Here is a 21,205-nt window from a genome sequence, read left to right on the forward strand (position 1 = left end):
TGTGAATGAATGGAAGGAAGGGGGAGAGAGAGAGAGAGAGAGAGAGAGAGAGAGAGAGAGAGAGAGAGAGGTTAATCTATGACGGAGTAGCAAAAAGAGAAAGAAAGAAAGAAAAAGAAAAGGCGTGTGTATGGTGTCTACAAGAGAAAGAGAGAGGAGTAAATAGATACATACATAGATAGAGAGAGAAAAGAAAGAAAAAAAGATAGATAGAGAAAGTCAACAGATGACGATTAGAGCGGAAATAGAATTATATTTGCTGCGGAGTTGTTATTTCAGCTGCCGAAATTTTTGTGTAGCTGTCCCAAAATGGCGGCGGACGGAGAGAAATCCTTACGTTTGGATAAGGTGGATAATTGTCAACAGATGCTGTCTCTCAACGAGATGTTCCATTTGGTTGGGGACAGATTAACCCCGAAGGAGGTAGTTTGCCTGAGGAGAAAAGGGCTTTCGGGTAAAGGTATCCAGAGTTGTACGGATAATGCAGCAGTTAACGAGGTCCAAAAATGTGATAATAATACGAATAACAGTAGCAGGTCCCACCGTTCGTCTCCCCAACAACACAGAACAGGGGTAGCTGGCTCGAGTGACCCCCATCAACAGACTTCTTCAAGGCCCAGGTTGCCTGATGAGACTGCTCCGAAATCATTGATGAAGAAAGTCAACGATGGCTATGACTATTTTCTCGCCCTGGAAAGGGCCGGCATGGTTGACGGAACGAACTTTGGCAAAATACTTCAAGCCCTTGCTATTACTGGTCGACAAGACCTTCTCCCCTACGTGACCCTACGTCGCAGAAAAACCGGTGAGTTTATGTGTAGTTGTAGAGGTGATCTTCTCTTATATAAAGGAAAATTGTAATTCTTTATGCATGTTCAACGAAAAGTCAAACTACACAAAATATACGCCCCCACCCTTCCTAGACAGGGCTAAAAAAAAAAAAAAGGGTCTCCTGTCTAGTAGGTCACACACTATCAACCAAGCTCCAACCCCTGTCCCATCGCCGCAACATTGCCTCTCTGTATCTGTTTTACAAGTACTTAAATGAAACGTGCGCTCTGAACTTGTACTCCTTCGACGTACATACCCGACGAATCCGTCCAACAGCAAAATTTCGCCCCTACCACTGTACTGTAGAGACCCCTAGATGCTGGAAAGCCTCCTATTTTTCCTTCGGGCTGCTAGACTTTGGAATTCCCTCCCTGTTTTCCCGACTGTAATAACATGGAGAAGTTTAAATGTAATGTAAACTAACATTTCGCGTATCATTTTACATAGGCCCCTGTAGACCTGGTCCCAGACCTCTTACGTCCAAATGTCAGTATATTTTTGGGTAAGCATATATTTAAAAAAAGCAATCGGATTCGATGTGACCCCGACCTTATTATTTATGAAATAAAATATATTTATTCCCGTGAGCTAACAAGGGAACCAAATTAATGTATAGGAGGGAGAGTCAAAAAGAAAACTTCATTATTTCATTTATTTGTATTTGTTTAAAAAATAACACTGAACATACGTCCAATAGTTTTTCTTTGTGTATTTTGCTGTATAGACAACCAAACGAAAAAATGGTCATAAATATGTAACAAATAAATGTTACCAAAGGCAAAATAAATTTGTTGTGTTTTTTTTAACTTATTTTAAAGTGTTTAGTTAGAAACGCAAGTAGTGCCAAGTCTTACGTTAGAACAAGAAAAAATGGCTGACATTAGACGTTCTAGAGTTTCGATAATCGATCAAAAATCGGAAATTAAACAAAATACTGGTAGAACCACGTTCATTAAATGTTACTGTGACAAGTAGAGGAGTATCTTCTTTTGGTAACATATATATATATATATATATATATATATATATATATATATAGTAGCCTGCACTTATTGATCCGTGTTCAAATAATAACGTTATTATTTAAAAGGCCATTCTTAACATGGGGAGGGTGTTTTGTACTTATTCTGTACTTTAACCTTACAATTGAATAAAAAAAAAAAAAAAAAACTAGCGCGGATCACTCTCTGCATTAGCACCACACTATATAATATATATATTTGTTGTCTATACTGCAATATGCCCTTACTCTTGTCCTTTTTCTATGGTGAACAAGTTCAGAGAGAGAAAGAGGACTATCCTTTTAAAAACTATTTTACTATTCACGGGGCAACCCCTGGTATCCCTGCTAGTACTGTATATTAGATATTATTAATCAAATAATAAGAATAAAATAACACTCTATGATCATCCTAATTGAATTATTATTATAAAAGCTTGCTACCCCATCCATCGGAATAAAAAAAGATGTTAGGGTACTTTAAAGCCCAACGTGCTTTATTGACTATCAAAATATTCTTTCATGCAATAGAATATGGCTCCCCCTCCCGTTTATTTAAAGAAACCTGTAGGTGTTTATGCACTTATGTTACCGTGCTATTTTTAAAATAGTATTTTCAGGTAAAATTAAGTTTTCTAATCTGTTTATTCTTAGGTGAAAGTACAGAATAGCTGCAAAATACCTTTCTCTCCTCATGTTAAGAATGACTTTCTAATTATATTTAACACGGTAACGTAAGTGCGTAAGTACCATCTTGAGTTTTAGTATTTTGGTACTTATGCAGTTTACGGACCGTCATATTTTTTTTAGATAGGATTTTAAAGTTGAATCCAATTTTATTGTATTTTTTGTTTGTTAACTGTTAGGTGAAAGTACAGAATAGTTTTTAAAAGGAAAAAGAGCTCCTCCCATCTTAAGAATGCGTTTCTGAATAATTTATTTCAGCACGGTCCATAAACTGCACAAGTGCCAATATTTTTTTTTTTTAATTATAAATAATTTATAGTGTTATTTATTTATATATTTTTCAATCACGCGGAAAGTTTATTTGTTGTGGCCTTCGTATTTCGGGAATCCGAGTCTAATTTAGTGCTGTTGCTGTTACCGGATTTCATTGAGCCAAGCCACGATGGTTTGTCATGGGGGCTGATCTATACTGCGTAAGTGGTTATCTTTACGATTACCGTTTCCACTTCACTTCCGGTTGCTTCTTTGTTTTCAATTAATTTTTTACGATATATTTTCATTAAATTAAGTGAAATTACAGAATTTCCTTGCCTGTGTTAAGGATGGATTTTCAGCAAAAAAATATTCTTTAACATAGTGAAGTGGAATGGAAACCGTGATCGTAAAGATAACCGCATCAGTTTTACTGAAGCAAGGATGGTATTTCTTTTTATTTATAATAGGATTTTCAAGTTAAAATTAAAGTTTTACGGTATCTTTTTGTTTATTGAATTGTTAGGTGAAAGTACAGAAATTACAAAACGCCCTCTCCTCTGTATGTTAATGGGTTTCCAAATAATAACGTTATTATTTCAGCACGGTCGGTATTCTGCATGAGTACCTTTTGTTTGTGGGAATAAATAAAATAAAATGCATTTTAAAAAAAAAAAATTTTTTTAGCTTTTTAAGTAATAAAACGTATAAACGCTAGGCGGAAACTTTTTTTTTTTTTTTTTCAGAAAAAAAATTAATGAACTTTATAAATCTTGTATCTTTCACGAAACCATAATTTGATATTTTGAGTATAAATCCAGGTTTTCTTTTATTAATTATTAAAAAACAAAACCTTACTCAATTACTAATAAAAACGTTTCTTTTTTTTTTTTTTTTTTGTCCACTACAAAAGAATTAATAACAATCATTATTTACCATGTAGAGTTGATTATTTGGTAATGGCGATTTTATTATTGACATTTTATATTATTAAGGAACCAATAAAGATATTGAAATCGATTATTTAGAGTTCAATAAAAAACTGTAAATAAACTTTAAAGAATTTATCTCCAAATTTGCGGACTGGACACTAAATGGGGGTCAATGTCAGAGTTAGGATCGTTAAAAAAAAACTAACTTGAATTGTATTATAAAAATCACTTATCACCATATTAATAAAATTGTGGGACCATTTTTACTGGGTCGGTACTCTGTGTGTATGTGCTTCTGAGAAGCAAAGCACTGCTTCTCGTCTAGATGTGACTTGCACATTATCATTATCTCTTTGTTTTAATCGATTATTTTTTAATAATAATAAAAATGATAAACTGCAATAACGTGAAAACAAGGACATTTAAAAAAAAAAATAAATCCACTTAAATCCATCAGAATACATTTTGGTTTCTTCGTAAACACATCGGACATTTTAATCCTAATAGTTGAAAGAAAAGTGCTTCTACAGAATTTGAACCAAACGAAACCGACTTTTACAAAACTAGATGGTACTTGTGCAGAGAGATGGGATTTTAAAGTTGAATTCAATTTTTACGGTATCTTTTTGTTAAATTGTGAAATGAAAGTGTAGAATAGTTAACAAAGCCCCCTCCCATGTTAGGAATAGCTTTCTTGAAATACTATTTATTAAATGGTATTTAATAAATAGTATTTTCAAGTTTTGACGATCTTTTTTTTTCTTTTTTTAATTAAGTGAAAGTACAAAATAGAAAACGCCCTCCCCATGTTAAGAATGACTTTCTAAGTAATGTTATTTCAGCACAGCACAAAAAGTGTACAAGTACCAAACTAATTTTTAAATTCTTAGCAAATTTTCTTGTAATATAAGAATATGTTAAGAACGGTTTTTAAGCTATTAACATTCATTATTTTGGTACAAGCGACAAGCGTACTAAAGTGTTAAGAAATTTATTTCAATAAACAATCGTTCATTAATAAAATATTTTTATATTGAGATTAAATACATTACTCTAGCAAAAATAGTTTTATAACCATTTCATCCAAATATTTCAATGACCAAACGATATGATAATAATAATTAAATAATAAATAAAATATTTAAAAAAAGATAATCTATACGATTACTGTTTCCACTTCACTTCCGGTTGCTCCTTCGTTTTATTTATTTATTTATTTTTTACAGTTTTGTTTATTGTTCAGTGAAAGTATAAAATAGATAAATGAAGCTCTCCCACCCTTTCCCCATGTTAAGGTGAGCTTTTCTGAATAATGTTATCATTTAGAAATAAAATATTTAACCGGAAATAAAGTGAAAACAGTAATCGTAAAGATAACCTTTAAAAAAAAAAAAAAGACGAAACAAAGATAATTCCCGAGCAACGCTCAGTAGATATTACTTGTAGTTAATAAAAGAAGTAAATTGTCGTATAGGATGTCTAGTGTTTATCACATTAAAAAAAAAAAAAAAAAAAAAAAATTTCGTTCACCCCTTCCTTCCTTTATTTTTATTCAAAAAAAATATATTTAAAAATTTCAGTATACGATTGTGTTGCGTCTTGTAAAAAAAAGTGTAAAAATAAAATTTATTATACGTTTACGTTACGTTTGTGTACCATAGATTATTATATATATATTATTTTATTTTTAGATAAACGCAATGTTAATATTTATTTATTTATTTATTTGGACAAACAGGATCTAAATTATTTTCCATTTTCAGATTTTCATTTTTGATTTACAAATAGATGTTATTTTTAATCTTCGAAATTACAGCCTGAAAAAAAAAAAAAAAGGATTTATACGAAACGAAAATCCGATAGAAAAATAAATTAAGCCTTTCTTGTATAAAGTCTTTATGTGTAAAGGAAACTTTTTATATATATTACATACATACACTAACGGGGTACCCGGCGTTGCCCAGGTGTGAGAATAAAAAGCAGCCCGTGGATGGGGAGGAACAGGGTGAAGAGAGGTGTTAAAAAAAAGTGGTAGTCGCCTAGAACCCTTGAAGCGAAGGAGGAAAAGAAGGTGGGGTTTAAAAAAAAGTGGTTGTAGGCAGGCAAGCTCGAACCCGTAATGCGAAAGAGGGAAAGAAGGTAAAAAAAACGTAACACGTTAGCCAATGTCGCCATCGCACAAGCAGAAGTTGCATGCGTCGAATTTAAGCATAGTCAATCGAACGTACAATGATTTAAATGCTTGGTATTTATTTGCTCCCCACAAAAGCAAATTAGACACAAGGTCGTTTTTAATTTGGGGGGGGGGACCAGCTCCCCCCAAAAAGGAGCACTCTGGTAGTGTCCAAATAAATAGTAATTGCCTCAGTATGAAGGGTTACCCCTACATTGACCAAGGACCAATTTAAGTGAAGCATCAGTCCCGGCCCAAAGGCCAAGAAATGCTTTGCTGCTTTTTCGAACAGTTTCGCTTTATACAAAAAACCAAACCAACACCCGAGACGACGCCACGATGGGAATTTTTTTTCACTTGATCAAAAAAAAGGAAAGAAAGGATGTCCGTTTACAAATGCGAGATATTACGATCTGGGAAGTATGCGAAAACTTCTCGTGGAATCTATGATGCAAAAAGCCTTTCGCAGACGTACACAAACACTCACAGCCATTTTGCCTGCTATATATTAAACTAGCGTGGGTGCTTGGCGTTGCCCCGGTGTTTATAGGTGCATGTTGAGCAAAAAAAAAAAAAATTGTGATAGTAGGCAGGCAGACTCAACCCGTACTGCGAAGGAGGAAAAGAACGTGAAAAAAAAAACATGAAGTCTTTGCTGTTGCGTCCATCGCCAAACTGGAAGTGGCAAAGGTTTAAATTAAGGCTAGTCAATCGAAAAGAGGGGATGATTTTCAAAAATATTGGCAAAAAAAGCGACTCCTCTTTGTAGAAAAGTGCCCAGTTGAGAGTGAAGGAATTAATATTTTTAGCCAATTTTTCGTCCAAAGGGTCGAGCTTGAAAATGATACCAATTTTGTGAAAATCCGTCACCTCTGTCGAAAGCTTTAGACAGACACCTACATACCTACATTTAAACATACAGGTGAGATTTCTATTATAGATGTTAAAAAAGAAAGAAAACTTCATTTTCACCCCTCCAATGAGTGTCAAGATTATTTTCAACTAGTAATGTCCAAGATCAGTGCTTGGAAAAATTTAGCTACCTGAAGTGGATATGTTTTTTTTTGTTTTTTACATGGAGGTCACCACTTATCAAGCCCCAGAAGCCACACAAGGATAAAGGATAGTGTTGTAGTATTCATTAGTATTGGAGATTTGATAAAGTGTCATTACTTAAGGTGGTGGTTCATCAGGAATTTGTTTATGTTGGACTTGAAGACATCCAAGTTGAAAGGTGGGAAACAGGCAAGCGGTAGAGTTCCACAGGCATGCAGTTCTAAGAAAGAAGCTTTGTTCATGGAATCTACGTTTTGTTGAGTAGGGAAAATTATTGACAATGGTTTTAGCTAGATTATAGAATTGAATGGAATCACATGAAAAACAAAACTATATATTTATTAAAAAAAATTACTTTAGTTTTAACACTTCTTGTGTTATCACAAAACAAAAAATTGACTTAAAAAAAACTTCTTGCATTATCAAATAATAAAGCAAATATTTTATTCACACAAATTAATTTAGTTTAACACTTGTTAAACTTAAATAGTAAATAAATAGTTTTGAGACTTTGTGTTGAACAAAGATGGCGGCGTAGTTCAGATCAGTAACCAAGATGGCGACCAAGAATCAAATACGGTCCGTAAAGTCTCTTTAATATAGTTTGTTTTTTTCCTCAGAAAACAAGTGTTAAAACTAAATTAATTATTTGGAATAAAATATTTGTTTTATTATTTGTAATGCAAAAAGTTTTTTTTTTTTTGTTTTTTTTTTTGTCATAACACAAGAAGTGTTCAAACTAAACTTGCACATTTTTTATTTATTAAATATTTATTGAAATAAAAGTGCAATAGTGGAGAGTACTAAAAATCGAACTTAAAGAATTTGGAAATTAAATCTACCTGAATGCATTTTCACTTTTTTGTAAATAAGTCGGTCATTTTAATCTTTTGCTAATAGTTAAAAAAAAAAACAACAAAAAAAAATACTTTGTGATCCTTCGAAATTATTAGCTTTTAACCTGTCAAATAGAAAGTTCATTTTTAAGCTGAACTTTAAATTCTTGGCATATCCTCATTTATTAAAAAAATTGAAAGTTTTGGGAGATAGCTTTAGGATTTCTGTTTTTATTTCTTACAACTGTTTATATACCCCCTAGATCGTAATATCTACGATTTGCAAAAGGACGTTGTGTCTAGGTTTATTTTGATCGACTTTTTATGAAATTTGCGCTATTCCATCCTCTCGCATGTTTGTTCGGCTTTTTAGTATAAATAAAGTGAAACTGATGGAGCAAAGGTAATTCCTCGGTTTCCCTGCCGGGGTTGTCCAGAAAGCTATCAGCTTTGATCAATGCGGTGAAAACCGTCATATTAGACAATTGCTATTCATTTGGGCACTCTCTTTTTTATGGGGAGCTGGTTCTCCCCAACAACATGGGGGAAACAAAACAAAACCAAAAAAACTGCCTTGCAGCCAAAGTTAAGTGCGGGATTTCATTTCCCTATAGCGTGATATTTGACCTCATTAAATTTACGCACCTGTCACTTAAGTTTTTAATCCTTTAATTTCAACCATTCTCACATCTCTACCGTGTTAGCGCTGTGGTAAGTTGTCAGGCTTTTTTTTTTTTCGCTTTTGCCTCAAGGATTTGGGTTCGAGTCTACTTACCTACCAAAACATTTTTCTTTTCTTTTTTTTTTTTCTTTTACCCCTACAAACACCCGGGTTATGCTGGGCACTCCTGCTAGTCTATAATAACCTGTCTGTTTAAATGTATGTTTGTATGCCTGCCTAGAACTTTCGACAGAGGCGACGGATTTTCACAAAATTGGTATCGTTTTGAAGCATGACCCTACGGATAACAAATATCGAAAAATTGGCTAAAAACATTAATTTCTTTGCCTTCAACTGGGCACTTTTTTACAGGGAGGGGGTCACTTTTTTCGCCAATATTTTCAAAATTCATCCCCTCTTTTCGATTGACTAGCCTTAATCTATCTATCTATATATATATATATATATATATATATATATATATTAGTTTTTTGGGAAAAATAAATCCAGCAGAGCGCTCAATTAAAAGGAAAATCTTAAATGGATATCTTAAACGGTCCTAATTATTGGGCTTGAAAGCAACGGTACCAATGACTTGTCTCATCTAACAATTTTCTGTACACAAAATACAATATATATATATATATATATGTCACTTTTTTTTTTTCTTCATGTTCTTTTCCTCCTTCGCAGTACGGGTTCAAACCTGCCTCCCTACTACCACTTTTTTTTTTTTTTTGCTCAACACACACCTCCAAACATCCGGGCAACACTGGGAACCCAGGCTAGTTAGTAAGAAAGCAAAATCAGGAAACGAAATTGATATGACAATTTTGCAGACTTGTTTTCTAGTGAATTTTTAAACCCAACCACTTTCAGCATCAAATGAAATCAAAAAATATGGATAGATTCTTTAGAAACCTATCAGGACATAAGCTCAACATATGGCGATGCAGCAGATAACATAAAAAATGAAATTTAAGACAAGATAAAGTAAATATTGATATGAATTTGTCAGTTCAATAAAGAGAAACATCAATAGAAAGAAGGGTTATAAATGCTCTTTATACCCAGACATTAAAAGCTTAATGCTTCTCATCAGTAGAAGGGAGCTTGGTTATGAACATAGAGAAATGAGACGTCTAGCTTAGGATACATTAGGATGGAAATGTAAAATAAACTTTAAAACCCAGAAGGAAGAAAAATGAAGTGTAAAACATTAGGATGCAAAAACAATGTACGGAGATGGAGTGGCTGTTATATACGTTAGAGGTTATTTTGGTGGGCTTAGGGGAAATGAGTATAGAAAATAGCAGTATATGTCAAAATGGAACTAACAATAATGGAGAAAAGTATAAAGATAATATGGGATAGGGAAGAAAACAAATATAAGCAATAAAAAAACATTTAAAAAAATAAATACCTTAGGACTCAAGCTGATTACATAAGATTATCCAATAACTATAATAAAAGTATATACATATCTGGCAAGAAATGAAGAATGTAATATTCTTCAGGCAGAAGTCAAAGATGCTTGGGAGATAGTATCCATTAACAAGTTTGGTTCAGCTGGATATGGGTAAGAATTCTGGGATTATAATGCTTCGGTATGGTAGAGGAGTTTTCAAGTGTAGGAATGAAATATTGTTTTTTTTTTTTGTTTTTACATGGTAGTTACCACTTATCAAGGCCCAGAAGCCACTCGGGGATAAGGGTTATTCCGTGTACAGTAATCAATGGGATAATATCACGTTATTCGTTAGTAATGGAGATTTGATAAAGTGTCTTAAGGGGGCGATTTTCAGAGTTCAAAGTATATCATCAGAAATTATGGATGTCAAAGCCTATATACTTAGATGAAACAAGTAAAGACATCTACTGTGAAACAAAAAATGGTTTCTGAAGATATTTAACAAGACAACATTCGGCATGAGTGGGTATAAAATAAATGTGCAGCTTTAGAAAAGTCCACCTTAATGCCATGGAAGAAAAGAAGTTAATAGTTCAATGTACACTTTTTAACCCTTATCCTCGAGTGGCCTCTGGGCCTTGATAAGTGGTGATTCCTTTGTGTAAAAAACAAAAAAAGCTAGATAAAAATTTAAAAAAATATAAAAGCAATCTAAGAAGAAAATTGGGAGAGGAAGAAAGAAAGAAAGAAAGAAAGAAAATGGAAAAAGAAAGAGTGGGAGTATTAAGATTGAGTATTTCACTAACAGGGAGGAGGAGAGTTGTTCACTTTTTAGAAGCGATTTATGCTTCATCAAGGGGATGTGCAAAGTGGAGGAGGAGGAGCAAAAGGATAGATAAAAAAAACAGGAGGGGGGGGTCAGGTGATATAGGGAAAGACTAGTCATTATCAATATGTCTGAGTGAGTCTTAAAAATCCCTCTCATACATTTCTCTTTTTGCTCTCTAGTCTCAAATTAACCCCTACTTATATAATGGCTATTCCATCTCCCTACATTTTTTTTTCATCCTTATGTTTTTTACTTCAATCTTCCTTTTGTTTTATTTTTATTTTACATTTTCATCCTAATGTATCCTAAGCTAGATGTTGCATTTCCTATATCTGCAATCTAGTTCTCTTCTCCTGATGAGAAGCATTAGGCTTCAAAATGCCTAGATATAAAGAGCGTTTATAACTCTTCTTTCTATGGTTTTCCTTGTTGAACTGACAAATTTATATATACCTATAATTACTTTATCATTTCTTAAATTTAATTTTTTATATATATATATATATATATATATATATATATATATATATAATACTAGCAAAAGTACCCGTCGTTGACTGGGTTAAAAAACAGCCTACAGAAAATGGACTCTGATTTATGAAAGTATGATAGGTTATGAAAAGGAAGGGTTGTAAAGAGATAGCTTCGAATTTGGAGGTACCAAAACAAAATATGATGAAAGTAAAAATAAAATAGATAAACCCCATAATTTATTATACCATACCTGTTCACACTGAAATACTTATCACAATATTCTGTGGATCTATATTAAAAAACCTTGTTAAACTTTGTGACATATTTCCATTCTATGGAGGTCAGGCGCGAACACAGACCCCACAATTGTATTATACCATCCCTATTTAAGTTGAAACATACTTATCAAAGTATTATGTACATCTATATCAAAAACACTTGTAAACGATTTTTTAAAATTTTTTATTTCCATACTTTGTGGACCAGGCACGAATGCAGACACAACAATTTCATTGAACCACCATTCTGTCAGATGAAACATACCCATTCCTGTGTCTCGATACATCTTCTATCATATGTAATCAGTTTTTTAAAATATTCAACACACACACACAGACATTCAGCTTTATATATATATATATATATATATATATATATATATATATATATAATAATAGCAGGGCTACCCAGCATTGGCCAGGATAAAATTGTTACTTATTTCTGTTAAAACCATCTCTCTATAACCCTCTATTTCTCCTCAGTTCAGCCCATCCCTCTTTAGCAGGACGCACACACATGCCACTCTGCTAATAGATTCCTCAAGTAATGAGTCGGTATTTCCATTCCAAATTGGTACATAACGCTTAAAACTCGCCTGATGAAACCTGGCCCAGTTAACCCCCAGAGAAGGAATATTTTTTTCTATACTTTTTTTTTATAGATATTATTCATCTGATGCAATGCTAATCAAGTTTGTGAAAGTTTTTGTAGTTTTGGACTTTTAGCTGGATACACATACACACAAACAACTGCTTTTTATATAATAGAAGATTACGAATTACACCTTTAATGAAGTTTCCTATTTACTTGCCTCCTTACAAGGTAATGTATATTTTTTAAATATTGGAATCCTGATTCCCAAAAGAGGACACCTTCATTATTGTGTCTCAACGAATTCATTTTAAATGACATCTTTTCTCCACCTAAAAATTTGTTTATTTTTATTTCACCCCCACCCTTTTTAAATTTTTTAAAATTGTTTATTTTTACTTTAGACTCTGCGTTTTTAATTTCATCCTCTCATACTAATTAAATTATTTTGTGTTCCAATAATTGAAGTTATTTTTGTTTTCAAAACATTGTCATACAGATTGTATCAATTCAATCAACTGACATTTTGTTTTTTTTTATTTTGTTTATTCTAAGTTTATTTTTAGTTTTTTGTTATTCTAAGAAATCTTTTCTTTTTTTTTTTCTTTTTTTTAACCAAGGTTGTTTTATTTTCGTAGAAACGTATTGGAGATATATATATATATATATACACACACACACTTTTTTTTCTTAGTAGGGATGGTGCAATTGTTTCTCTCTTGCATCTGGTTCACTGGATATATTTGCCAGGTAGTTTTTAAAATTATTTTTCACGTGTTCAGTTGCTCCTATAATTATTGGAATGATGGCGATTCTAATTTCTTTTCATGTTGTACATAAAACCTCAGTATTTTATCTTTTCCCTCTTGGCTCTGTTTAACCTTGGGAGCTTGGAGAGAGATGTGTGCCGCCAGGCTATTCTTGCTCAAGATATGCTACATGAAAAAATGCAGCCCCCCCCCTGCCCCCGCCACAACCCCGAAGGGTTAAGAGACTCCTTCATCCATCTGTTTACCCAGCATCATTTGGGCACTAACTTTTAAAGTTGCTTCTTTCTGTTTTTTTTTTTTCTTTTTCTTTATGTATATGTGTGTTTTTCTTTATACATGTTTTTTGCTAGCCTGGAAAAAATATGATGTTGAACGAACATGCACTACAATGACACCCCTTCCCCTCAAAGGAGGAGGTTATAACTAAGGGATGGTATTATGATGAACAAATACTATCCACATCAACCTCCAAAAAGTAGGAGTTAATGCCTGGGATAGGATAATATTATGACAATAGAATAGATAGTACCTTCCTCCCTCTTCAAAAAAAAATATCAAGTAATCCTGAGAGGATGGTATCATGAGGAACACCCCAGTGAGGAGGTAATTTTTTGGAGAACTGGCACAGCCTGAGTAGGTTATAGTCATGCCACTTTAAAATGCCTTCAACACAGCCTGACAGTTTTGGCCACTTTTGAATAAGGAATGACCTTGTATTTGCTGGGCTGAGGTGTCGTTCTGGGTAATTCTAGGAGGTCCACCCTCCCAGATCGTTGCTTCTTATCTTTAAAGTGGAATAAGTTTTTTGCATACTTAATGCTCCCCTACCAGGGAATGCTGACAGGACTGCCTAGGTAATTTTTAAAAGGCCGGAGTGCTCCTTCTTTAGGGTCACTAGCTTAACTCTCTATCTTCCGATCTTGTGTCAGGTCTTCCTGTGGTAGGAAAGAAGTAAATACTTACTACTCTATCTCTAAAGCATGGGAAAACCCCAACCTCTACCCCACACCTCAAAAAAAAAAAAAAAAAAAATGAAAGTGATGATGTCTGGGAGATTACTATCATGACAAATGAACATACACTATAGTACCTCCCTTATCAAGAAGAAGTAATTCCTGGTAGGATGACAAGAGAACAGATGCTAAACTCGCTCATCCAAAATAGGATGTAATACCTGGATGGATCACCTCATAAAAGGAGAAGGTAAAGCTTATGAGTATGATATCACAGCTACAGAACATGTTATCACTTCCTACAAAGAAGAATATAATACCTGGGAAGATTACTCCCCCCCCTCTCTCTGTCCTTAAAAAAAGAATAAGGTAATTCCTGAGAGGATGATCTGATGACAACAGAACTGATACTACACTACTCAACCCCATCAAAGAATTATATGATAATAGATTTAACTGGGTTTGTGTTTTCATCCATTTAGAATTGCTTAGCCTTAAAGACATTTTTTAATGATTCCTTCACTTTTTGGCGACGATCAAAGTGTAATAGCTTGAAAGGAATTGGTTGGTGGTGTAGTTAAAGGGCGAAATGTCTAACTTGTTGCTTCGAGAGAAATTCTCCTTAAAGGGTAGAGCTGAAGCATGCACCACTTGCATCTTTCCTATCATCCTGTATCAATTAGACATACTTCCTTTGCCTGTGAAAAACCTACAAGCCCTCCAAAGTCTCCTGTTCTCACTTTGGGACAGGAAGAGGCATTAGGAATGCAGATAGATCTGTATTCAATGTTTGCATGAGGGAGGTTTGGGATTGCTCGACTTGGCTTGTCATCAAGATGTTGAGAGACTGGCCTTCCCAAGTCAAACTTTGATAGACAAATCTATGTGGAACCTTGCAGTCGATAGTGTTAATCCATAGTATTGAAAGAAAAACACAATGTTAGGATTTAGAAACGGACGCTTTATTTCCTTTACAATGCACGTTATCTTCTCCAGTTACTTTGTCCCTCTTTACCAGGCTGGCTCCCACGATTCACTGTCTTTTCTTCCCAACACTTTGTTACTGAATTCCACAACCGTTGAGGATAGCGAAGAATTAGTCCTTGCATCCATTAATATATTAACATTAATTGTATTTTCTCTCACTTTCCTTTTTTTTTTTTTTTTTTTTTTTTTTTTTTTTTTTTTTTTTTTTTTTTAGACTACCTCTGGGTCTAGAGGATTATTATGTCTCTTATCAAAAAAAAAAATCGTTTTGTTTTTATATAAATTCTTCTGGCATCTTTTCCTTTTTGAAGAACATTTAAAAGTTCAGTTCCATATGCTCCCCTCTTAATGAGTTAATTGGTAAGCTGGATCTTCCCTGAGCACTATTTTACAGACACCCAGTTGTTGTTCTGCATTTCACACAGAGCAGCGATGTCAACCCACAACCACATGTCATCAACTAGTTTAGTTAACTGCAATGCTTCAATAATGCTTTTGTTGTCCGCAAAAGCTGTGATTGGTAGGCTGCACTGCTCTAGAGTTAAGAGATTCGTTATCAGTTCCTTGTAGTATATTGCTGCTGCTGTAAACCTTTTGCTGTTGTTGCTGATCTAACAACTCTCCTTATCTTTTTAGCCTGCTAAGCTATAAGGCAGCAATTTCCAAACCTGTCTTTCAACCATAACAGATAAGCCCCCAACACTGCCCTTTCCATCATTCAAGTTTCCAAGAGCAGCATCTGTAAAAACAGAAACCTCCTAATCAGCCTCATTTCCCTTAAGCTGTGAATACAGTTGGGTGGATTTGATTTCTTTTGAGTGTTCAATTTTTATTGCTCACATCAGATCACTGACTGTTGCTTGATTTAGCTTAGTGCTCATGTCAACCATTTCAAAAGCTAAATCTGGTTTTGAACCTTGCACGACTCAGTTTAGTTGTCCACCTATTCTTCGGTATAGTGTTTACTCTTTTGGGTTGAGCTGATCAGGCTTCTGAGAAATCCTTTCTGACTCCAGCGATGGATGGTCCAAATTGGATATCCAGTGTTATACTATCAACTCCTTGAGCTATCCGGCCCTGTCGGTGGGGCATTAGAATATGCCGACTGCCCCCCTGCAGAGGGTAAAAGTCCCTCAATGGGGGTCCTGGATATGACCTTAAACTATATCCAGTGGTGAGGCCCCAACTTGTGGGCTTTGGGGAGTGTGGAGCCACCCTTTAATTACCATTGCTCCCAGGTCCACTCTGACCCGGAGTGGTAGTACCTATTAGGGTCCCAACTATGGGTTAAATAGAAACCAACGTGAAAACAACAAATATATTCTATTAAAAATATTTTCTTCAAAATCTTTGAATTCGGCATTAAATAACCCGAAAAGGGTTGATATGCCGTAAAACAAAAACAACCAACCAACCAACCTTGAGCTATCCAGAAACCAATATATTTAAAATCTCTTTTGAATAATTTGCTGATTACTGCCTCAAAGTATTTGTTACCAGCATGGATGAAATCATCTACATGGTAACGTATAATACCTGACAAGCACCCAGTCTCCACTCTTATAAACATAGCAGGTTCAGGCTTTGACTGTGTACATCTCAAGGAGAGTTCATTTCGGACACTCCAAAAAAATTGTCTTGCACCATCTTTGAGGTCATGTAAGCCATGCCTCAGTTTTCAAATGAAACCTGTGGGAGTGTTGCTCTCCATTGGTAGTTGAATGTACACAAGACTGTCAAGTTCCACTCCCTGCAGAAATGCAGAGTTAATATCTGTTGTCTTGACTCTCCATCTTCTGCCCAAGGCAATAGTGAGAAATTTTCTCCTTGTTCCTTTTCTGACTTGGGCTATCTTTGGCAAGGAAACAATGTTCCTCAAACCCTCGAGCTACCAAATGCCTTAACAATGCCGTCTTTAGAGGTGATCACCCACCTAGTGGATATGGTATTTTGGCTTTTGTCTTTCACTTCATCATATGTGCAAAAATCTAAAAGATTTTGTAATTCCACTTGTTTAGCAGAGTTACATTCCAGTGGTTGTCCTTTATATGTGTCCTCTGTAACATGGACCAGTTCATTTTCATCCGACTCTTCTGGAACTTTCCATTCAACTTTCTGCAAATTTAAACTCCTCTGCTCCCCACTGCTATTATCCTGAACATTGTACCAGTCCTTATTTTTTCCAGTATTCTTTCCAACCTTTCCTAAAATGGTAGCTGAAACCTAGTTTTCTGAACCTGATAACTTACATTGGATTTGCTCCTTTTTTTTAAATTTATTTTCCTGGATTCAACATCCTTGGTTTGGTTCTTTGGAGTTTCAGTGAGCAGGTTTGTGGGTGCCACAGTTTCTGTTAATACAGTGGCAGGCACCACAGTAGGAGCTTCCTTCTTTTTTTTCAGCTGCCACCTGACCGTCTTTAGTCATAGATTTTTTTATTACTTTCTGCAGGTGTTTCACTGAAACCTGGTTTTATTTTGCAGAATCTATTTAGTGAAACTCTCACAAATACTCCACCATGCCTAATGAAAACAACTTTGCCATCCTGGAAAACTACCTTCGCTGGTCCGAGCCATCATTCTTTGCCATCCCGTTTGTAAAATACCAAATCTCCATTCTGGAAAACCTGTTCTGATTTTGGATCTTAAAGCACATCTAATCCTTTCATCTGCTTCAGATTGGATGCAAGCCTTACAGGTTTCATGTAAAGCTTTCAAATGCTGGAAAAATATCTTGCTACTTGTTGCTCCATCCCAAGGTGGTAACCAAGCTTGCGTCATGTTGGGCAAATTTGAAGTTTTTCCGGATACTAGTTGATCCATTGTACATTTGTAAGGAGTTTCTTGCCATGTTAGCCCAAGTTGGAAGTGTTCTAGTCTGTATTTCACTATTCTCAGCTTCCAATTTTAGCAGCATCATATCAGTTATGGCATGTACACGTTCAGAGTCCATTCTGAAAAGGACTCATTACAGCTGTGGGGCATACTCTGATGTTGAGGATTGAGGTAACTTCACGCATTTCCTCCAAGCTGAATTACCCACCGTTGTCAGTCGTCAATGATTCCATAATACCAAATACTTCAACCCAATTTTTCATTAATGCATCAATGACACAACTTTTTTTTTTCTTTTTTTTTTTTATCAATAAACACCGATATAGCGTACCTGAACCACATGTCAATCATGTGCAGGATCCAACAGCCCTTGTACTGTTTGAAATCCATTGCAACCTTTTCATTAAATGATTTTGCTATGGGCATTGGCACCACTGGTCTAGAGGGTATTTTTTCATACTCCTGGCATAATTGGCACTTGGAAGTTATTTCCTCCAAGATATCTTCATATTCTTCCTTCCATCTTTTAACAGTGCAGCTAGCCATGTCTTTGAAGGGTGAGCAAACTGATGATGGAGCTTCAGGTGGGTTGATTTTCTGTCTTTCTAAAATATTCAGTTCTTCGAGCGTAACTGAATTCACTTCTTTGGTCTGGACGGTCTCTATCTTATCAATAGGGACACAATAATGCCCTGATGATGTGAGGTTTAATGAAACCTCTTTCCCCAGAATAATCGTAGGATATCTGAATTAGCAACATCTGTTCTTATAGTGACATTATTTCCGACCATGTGAAATGGTATCATATATTAACAAGATTTCAATTTTTTCCTCACCTCCAAAAAAAAAAAAACTTTGTGCCCCTCCTGATAAGTAATTTTGTTTTTTATCAACTTCATCTAAAGAATCCATGTAGCTGTCTCACCATGGTTCGGCCACACACTGTACTTGAACATGCATTATCTAAGACTGCATAGTTTCTAGCTTCAACACCAAGCTGTGATATTTTTTGTTTGTGGTAACCAATGAACAAAATGACAGTTTCTTTTATAATATTTACCTTGGACATATTCTCCCAACTGTCAGGACATTTAGCTATAATGTCCATAAGAGCCACATGATCTGCAAGTTAAATAGTTCACATCAGATCCTATGGAATTACAGCCATCAGGGCATTTTTCTGCCAAGTGTCTATAAGATCCACAGTTGAAAATATTCCCGTCAACACCTGTAGGATTTATAGGTTTGGCTCCTCTTTGTGAAGATGCAAAACCAGATCCTTGGTTACCACTTCTAGGGTGATAACCTATTCTTTTATATTTGTTTTTAACATTTCCAGCAGCCAACAAAGCTTCTTCATTTTCAGCAAGGAAAGTCAGTTCAAATCTGACGCTGTTGGTGTTCCTTACTTCATCACTCTTAATTTTTTTTAAGGACCGTTTTGCTTGCTCATACAGTGTGTCTATTTTCATAATCCATACCAGTAAGTACTAACATTTTTTCCTCTTGGGAATATTGGAATTTCATAAAAGTTTGAAAATCAGAATTTCCGGTGGAAGCTTCATATTTTTTTTTTCTACTTTTTGGTATTTATCATCAAACATGGCGATATATTCATTCACAGATCGATTCTCGTTTCAGGAGAATCCATCAAAATTCTCAAATTTCTGAAAGCAATCACTTAAATCATCTTTTGCTAAATGTTTGTTGAGAAAATCTAAAATATCCAGGCAGTTTTCTTGCTTTAACTCGTCGATAGATAATTGTGAAATAACTTTTTCTCATATCATAGACTCATTGGACTCTGGCAGAGAAAGCAACAGTAATGCCAGCCTTTGTTTTAGATAATTCTGATATTTCAGACCAAGCCAAAATCTCCGTTTTTATATAATTCATAGGATTTTAACTTGTGAAAAGTAGGACTAGTTCTCTTAATCATTTTGTTTATTTATTTATATCAGGAACACTTTTTAAAAATTTCCAGCAAACTATGTGTTCAGAGTTAAAAAAAAAAAACCCCAAAAAACGGAATTTACGAACTCCTGTGTTGTGAAAATGTTAAAGTTCCTTTTGCTTATTTTTTTTTCTTTAAAAAATATAAAAAACCAACATGAAATAGGAAAAGAAGAAAAATGAAACTTTTCTTTCTTTCTTTTTTTTAATTTTTTTTTACTTGCGTTTTTTTTTTTTTTTTTGCTTGTTTTATTTTATCCACACTGACTGTAGTTTTTTTTTTTTGTCTTTTTTTGTATGCTTGAAAGGAGTTTGTTAGAATATTGTTTTCTTCAAAAACTACACTCTGCTACCATTTGTTAATCCGTAGTATTGAAAGAAAAAACAATGCAAGGGTTTAGAAATGGATGCTTTATTTCTTTTACAACGTACGCTATCTGCTCCGGTTACTCGGTCCTTCTTTACTGGGCTGGCTTCCCTGATTCACTGTCTTTTCCTCTCAGCACTTAGTTACCAAAGAGTTCTACAACCCTTGAGGATAGCGAAGAGTTACAGTCCTTGCATCCATTAATATATTAACAGATAATGCCTTTCCCCGATCTCATTTTTGATCATTTAATCGAGAGTGTCGTAGGCCAAAGGGCAATATTGTTTCTCAGAGTGCCGAGCTGCACTTCAAAGGTTGACCTTTTTTTGATTTCTTAAAAAACAAATTCTATAGGGGATTTAGAAGGTGCTGCTGATGACCCACTCATCGGACGGTTGGAATGCTCAGAAGAGAGGATCGGGTTCAAATGGAATTGGGCGCAAGGTTGTAGTTATCTCAACAACTCTGAGTTCTCTCTGACCTGGCAATTGACTCTAAATGTATTACCCCTCAATGCCATACAACACAGTTCTGGAATCGTGGATTTGCACAGTGTTCAGCAGAAGACACGCCTGAACATGTTTTCTTCGAATGCCACAAACCCTGGTGGTACTGGGGGATAAGTCAACAAGGTGATGGATCGTATCGATCTCTAGCATCTTCATCTACTAACATAATGGACAATGTTGGTCCGTCATGGAACAAGGAGAGACAAATGGTGTTTCTCATGATTGTGGTTGTAACACATATGATGGTGTGGAGGTTTGGTCTGAGAGATGACCAATGGGTTGAATCTTTTACTGATCAGGATCTGATCGCGTTCTTTAAGCACCAATCGAATGTCAAGATCAGATGCAATAGAAAAAGATTACATTTTGCTGTTTTGGGGGAAAAGGTGGATACGAGCTTGTGAGTATGAAGAGGATTTGAGCATGTGTTTCCTGCCTGAGTAGGGTGCATGTGGTTCTGTCAGACCCCAGCCCTTTGGATAAGTCTTAGTTTTTTTAGTCTCTTAGCTAGTCGAGTGGATGAACCCTTCTACCCTTCTCCCTATCAATAGGAAGCCTCCAAGATGCCCACTACATAATTTACATTTCTTTTATGGCTCTATCTGTCCGTCCTCCTGGCTCTATCTGTCCATCCTCCTGGCTCTATCTGTCCGTCCTCCTGGCTCTATCTGTCCATCCTCCTGGCTCTATCTGTCCATCCTCCTGGCTCTATCTGTCCGTCCTCCTGGCTCTATCTGTCCATCCTCCTGGCTCTATCTGTCCATCCTCCTGGCTCTATCTGTCCATCCTCCTGGCTCTATCTGTCCATCCTCCTGGCTCT

General features: G+C 35.1%; 1 protein-coding gene across 2 annotated transcripts in view; it reads left to right on the plus strand.

Moving 5' to 3' along the window:
• The first annotated feature begins 212 nt into the window (after positions 1-212).
• LOC145278078 (death effector domain-containing protein-like) overlaps positions 213-21,205 on the plus strand; it is a 61,669-nt gene continuing 40,676 nt past the window's right edge. The window contains exon 1 of one of the 2 annotated variants that reach the window (XM_080130334.1): positions 213-805. In XM_080130334.1, coding sequence (XP_079986460.1) covers positions 310-805 — 496 coding nt within the window. In that variant the 5' untranslated portion in view covers positions 213-309. Of the gene's footprint in view, positions 806-17,881; positions 18,141-21,205 lie in introns of those variants that run through there. The other variant, XM_080130335.1, reaches the window with a different exon arrangement.

The sequence above is a fragment of the Euprymna scolopes genome, chromosome 6 (genome assembly GCF_053919585.1).
Source record: "Euprymna scolopes isolate OS-2025 chromosome 6, ASM5391958v1, whole genome shotgun sequence".
NCBI lineage: Eukaryota > Metazoa > Mollusca > Cephalopoda > Sepiida > Sepiolidae > Euprymna > Euprymna scolopes.